This window comes from Leiobunum rupestre, chromosome 7 (assembly GCF_980474605.1).
Source record: "Leiobunum rupestre chromosome 7, qqLeiRupe1.1.hap1, whole genome shotgun sequence".
NCBI lineage: Eukaryota > Metazoa > Arthropoda > Arachnida > Opiliones > Sclerosomatidae > Leiobunum > Leiobunum rupestre.
Genome location: NC_143390.1, coordinates 61143513 through 61149034, shown reverse-complemented (window position 1 = coordinate 61149034; position 5522 = coordinate 61143513). Strand labels below are relative to the sequence as shown.

The 5522-nt window shown below is 36.5% G+C and overlaps 1 protein-coding gene across 1 annotated transcript; it reads right to left on the bottom strand.

Annotated features, from left to right (window-relative positions):
• Positions 1–2006: 2006 nt before the first annotated feature.
• On the bottom strand, positions 2007–3140 carry LOC149937621 (uncharacterized protein F54H12.2-like). Its single transcript, XM_090153875.1, has one exon. The coding sequence runs from the start codon at positions 3138–3140 to the stop codon at positions 2007–2009; it is 1134 nt and encodes a 377-aa protein (XP_090010001.1).
• Positions 3141–5522: the final 2382 nt, after the last annotated feature.

Sequence of the window (5522 nt, the reverse complement as noted above, 5' to 3'; positions counted from 1 at the left end):
TTTAGCTAAATGACCCAAGTTAAAATTGTACGTAACAGGTGAATTTCCAAACGAACAGAAAAATTCTCCCTTTCCCGATTCAATAAACACAGCGACCCAATGAGAACCTGGTTCCGTCGAATCGTCCGTATTTATAATAAAACAATACGTTTTCTGTTTCGGCGCTTTTTTGGGAATCGCGTCTTTGGAAAATGTACCAATGTAAAATGGGCGCGTTCTATAATCACATTTCAAAAATTCATCAAGCTGATTAGTATTCATGATAGAATCTTTTGTAGTTCTTCGGGATAGAATGAACCCAAGATGACTTGATTATTTTGATCTTGTATGACGTAAACAGGACGAGGTCTATTAATCACTCTCTTAATAGTAAACACTTCCTTCGACCAGTACCCCTTGTAGCCTTTAGTAAACGCTTTCGGGGCTTTTGTTAATCGAACACGTTCACCGACTTTGAATTTGGCTTTTTCCCTAATTGATTTTTTACCGTAAAGATTTTTCCAAACTAAATGCTCATTATCAACCGTTACTTCACACGGTTTGAACCCGGTCGACCTGTGTACACTGTTATTATACGATCTAACAATTTTCGGTAAATCCTTAATGAAATTTGGTTTCTTAGTTTTAGTAATTAAACGATATATTTTGTTCTCGAGAGTTCTATTGGCGCGTTCTACGATTCCGCATTTTATGTCCCCGTAACTTACAAAATGTTTTATATCGTTCTTTTTTAAATAATCCTGTACGGTCTTATTAAGAAATTCCTTTCCTTGATCCGTATTAATTTTCATGGGTTTATTAACTTTGTGAATTTTTTTAGCGCCTGTAGAACGTCTTTCCCGCTCTTTGTTTTCAAAGGTAACGCGGATAAAAAGCGCGATAAAACGTCAATGTTAACTAAAATATAATTATAATCCGGTTTCAACTCGTCCAAAACTATTAAATCCATTTGATGAATTTCATTCAGTGACGTCACATATGTTGGTGTACGAGCAAATTTAAGCTTTCGGTCTCTATGCAACGTATAGGGGTCTTGCGTTAACAACCATTTTTTAATTTTGGTCTTTGGAATTAAGGGCAAACTTTTTTCTAATCGCTTGACACCGCCTAATCCCCCTGGATTTTCAGGATCGTAATAGACTTTCTCTATGGTTTTATTCATGGCCGCGCGCTTTGACCTTTTAACTTGTAATAAAAATTAAACAAACCATATTCTTAAATTTATACCCTTTATTAAAACAAAAATTCTGTAATAATTTCATTTACATCGTTAACCATTGCATGAAATAAATTATGTATGTTTAAAGAACAATGTGGGTAGTTTTCGTTAAAATTATTTAGAGTCTTTTGATAATTGACCAGAGGAAGAGCTCTTTTCACATTAGCCTCAAGCCTTTCAGACCAATGCGAAGCTACGGGAAGGCACGTAATGTCATGAGCCAATTGAAAGTGACATGCTGTATTTTCACAGGATCCCGTTAACGACATTAGAATCTCGGTTAATTCGTCTTTAATACATTTCTTCATACACTGGTAACAGTTTTTTCTCTCCTGAATTTCCGTATTAAGACTTAAGCGAATAATTTTTAACCGCTCCCAGCTTGTTTTACACATTGCAAAACCGTTTGAAGTCGAGTACAAGACATTATACTTGTCATTAGCTCCGCGGACGTGCGAACGCAAATCAATAAATTTACCTCTTTGACATATAAATCCTTCGAGTTTTACGTAATCGGTTAGCCAACTATGAAATCGGGTTGGGGGTTTTGTCAAGTCAAAGAATGTGTCAATTTCATCGGAAAATGTCCATAAGTTTTCCCAAACGTTAAGATTAAATGAAACGTATTTTCTATGCCCTTGGCGTTTAATTTTAAGATCGGTACCCGGAATGTCATTTGAAAGAAAAATTTCCAGTTTATCGGAGAGATAATGAGAGCGTGACATGGTTGAACGATTGCAAGCGAGGAACTGTTAAACCGCTTAAGGTAAAATGCTTTAAATGGGTTTTATTCGGCGTTATAAATTACTTTGCGATCGCGTGTTATCAAAATCTCATTATCGAATTCAAAATACATTATACATGTCACATTATGTGTTAATGCGTTTTTAAATTGCACATCGAGTCGTAAACTACCGTCCTTTCTAAGAGACATATAATCCCCACTAGCATTGTTGTCGCTTGTTAGATCGAATAGATACATGTTATACCCGGATTTAAAATTTTTAAAACTTATGAAATTACCACGGTCGGCCCCATCGATCCCCATCGCGGAAAATAGACTCTGATAAGGTAAACAATAATTCCCTTCGTCGTAGTCCATTTGGAACCCATCGGGAGGATAACGATCAGGACCCACCGAGAGGGACAAACCGGTCACGTTTAAATGTTCAAATTGTAAACTATTACTATTCAATGACCCGATAAACGCATCTTCCTTGACAAAGACCACAATAGCTCGTTTCGGTAATCTACCTAAAATGATGTTATCGCGGTTTATACTCGTTAGGCCTCTCGCTACGCTAAAATTTTTAACAATCGTTTGCGTTAAGGGAAAGATAGCTGGAATATCTGATTCTAGCATTTTTGCATGCGCCAATACGATTGAAGGATTAACTTTAACTTTTGTCACGTACAAGTACGCTTGGTCTATAACTAGTTTATAATCCTTGCCTGCTTCCATAGACATGACGGTAGTTAGGCGCGGGCTTCTAACTAAACGAAATCGTACCGGAACTTGGTTTAACATAAACTTATTAATTTTGCAAATATCAACAGACAAAGGCCCCATTATTTCAAAGGATTGCGATTCTTTTGATCTTGAGCCTCGCTTCAGGGCCCCGTTGGACTCTGACTTGAACGTATCTAACCACATCTCCGAAGGCTTGGTCGTAGACTCCATATAAAACATTCCGTTTTGGAGCTGCGAATTTTTTGCATCTTCTCCATAGTTGACTAATTTTTCAATGTAGGAACTGTAAGCGTAGCAGTTGTTCGCGGACTGGGTAGAAGTATCCCCGAGATAACAATCGCATTGACTAAAAAGCGACCCTATAAGATTATTCGTTGGTGCCACTTTTGTTTCAGCGGCTGGGACATTCGATCCATCGTTATGTAAAAGTCTCAGTTTCAATTTTAACATAGTTTTTGATAAATCCATATATAAATCTTCCGACGCGGGAATAAAAAATTCCAGAGGGCCATTGTCCGATAAATTGTTTGTTGGTAAATATCTTATTTCCGTTGTGGTAATTACATTAGTATTGACCAATGGGCGTTGAAAAATATCCAGCTGACTTAGCATTCCCTCGTAAACCGCCATTATTATCCTAAAAAGTCAAGTTTGGTTCTTTTTGTAACTCTCCGTTTGGACACTTTTTTTCGTTTCCTAATGGGGCCCGTTCGTCGTTTACGGCAGCCGCTGCCAGACTGATTTGTCGTTAATCGATCAGCCGCTTTATGTAATAAATTGCTACCGGCGATTCTTAAATTGTTCTTTAACGTTTCTTTAGGGTCATGTCCTTGTTTTAAATCTTGCCACCATCTCTTGCCTACTCCAAAAGCCTCATTGGTCACGGGTTTGATAATGGGTGTTATATATTTTATAAGCTTTTTAAAAATTCCGCCCACGCCTCTTCCCCGTTGATAAACAGGTCCGGCAAAAAATGGTCCGCCACCATATTGTTCGCGGTAATATTTGAAATAACTTTCACTGTCGGCCATTTCGTCTCAAATGAAGTCTAATGACACTTTTTCCGTTTATAAAGGCTATTGTTTCGCCAAAATCCGTTTTCATGTCAATGTCAACTATTTCTGTATTATTTGTTCTCAAAGGATAGTAATCAATTTTGTCAAAAATAATAGATTTTTCAAACGGCTTATCATTTCCAGCTAGCGGTATTATTTTCATCAAAGGGGCAAACGTATCGCCTACATATTGAGGGTATATTAAATTTGAATATATATATAGTGTTCTGGCTCCCATTGATAAATCAGCAGCGTAGAGACTATCTGTATTGGCCAAGAGTTCACTAAAGCGCGTAAAGCCTAGCATTTCACCGAGACCTTTCTCAGATGAATGAAATATAATTGCGAAACCCGCCGCGGCTCCAATGTGAACGGATCCATTATGGTTAATGGTTAATTGAAATTTATCCCTTATTTCCTCATCCAAGGTTAACATCATTGCGTCTAAAATGTCTTGGACACTCGAGTAAGCACCAGACGGTATTTGATAATCAATTCGAGTTTCGACTCTAAACGCGGCGTCTTGTACATTATCACTTCTAATTTCAATGTAATTAAAGTTATTTAACGATAAGGACTTTATATAACCAGCAAAAGGTTTCGTACAAAAATATGACCCAATATGAAATCCGTCTTTCCGATATGGATTTATGTTAGGTTCAAAATCGAGAAGCTCTTTAATTGGTCCATTGGGAATTCTAATATGGTAGTTATTGGTGGTTATCAAATTCCAACAGAGCCCGTTTGGTTTTGTGTGGAGTTCAATTTTAATTTCATTATCAAGCCCGAATTCTTTTAAACTTTCATTAAGCGCTGCAATAAGTTTGCGCACGACACTATATCGAAGGATATTTCCATTCTGGTCTTTCTCCGCTTCAATTTTACCCACTTTCACTGATATTTTAAAGTATGTAAACGGTTGCACGTTTTTAACGGTTGTCGTGGAAACTGCTAAAAATGACCGGTTTTTTTCTGTAATATTTTCCCATGTTGGCGGTAATATAATTTCGCTAATTCCAACTTCAAAATTTGAAGGTACATTTAAAGGTCGTCCTAAATTTACTTTATAAGTAGACGCTGTATTTTCCGGGTATAAATCGCTCGAAGCGTTACTCGGTAATGTTAAAAATAGATCGTCCATTGCAAAAATAATATGGCCACTAGTCTGAACCACCACGTAAACTTTAATTAGATACGATATTAACAACTGATTATATACTATGACATTCCTTTCTAATTTATAGGGCTATTCACCTCTAGTTATCGATAACCTGATTCTGATTTCCAGTTTTTCCTGGATTTACTGATATAAAAGGACGGGATTTTTTCCATGTTTTCTCACAATTCGTTAATGTTTCTGATAAAAAGTCTTACGTTCCTTATGAAAAATCAACAATCTACTAGTAGCTGGGATCTCTCTCGACATGGTAATATACTTATAATAACATTCAAATTATTGTAAAATATTCCACCAAAAAATGTGTGTTAAGCTAGTCTTAAAACAACTTAATGTTTTCCCGACATACGTTCTAAAACGCCTCACTTGGTGGCGCTGGAGAAACTTTTTGACGGGGCCTCGTACCCAGTTTAACCCCCCCCCCCCCCCCGACCTCCCATAAATCTTTCTATCATACACCTTATTTAAATTGAATAATACAATATATATATATATATATATATATATATATATATATATATTTATATATACGACCCAAAACAAAATACTAGCTCAAAATTATAGTTTTTTACCTTGTCAAATGACAATGATGAGTCCGTT

Bases quoted from the DNA above. Each gene is read 5' to 3' on its own strand.
- LOC149937621 (XM_090153875.1), bottom strand. From the start codon at position 3,140: ATGTTAAAATTGAAACTGAGACTTTTACATAACGATGGATCGAATGTC.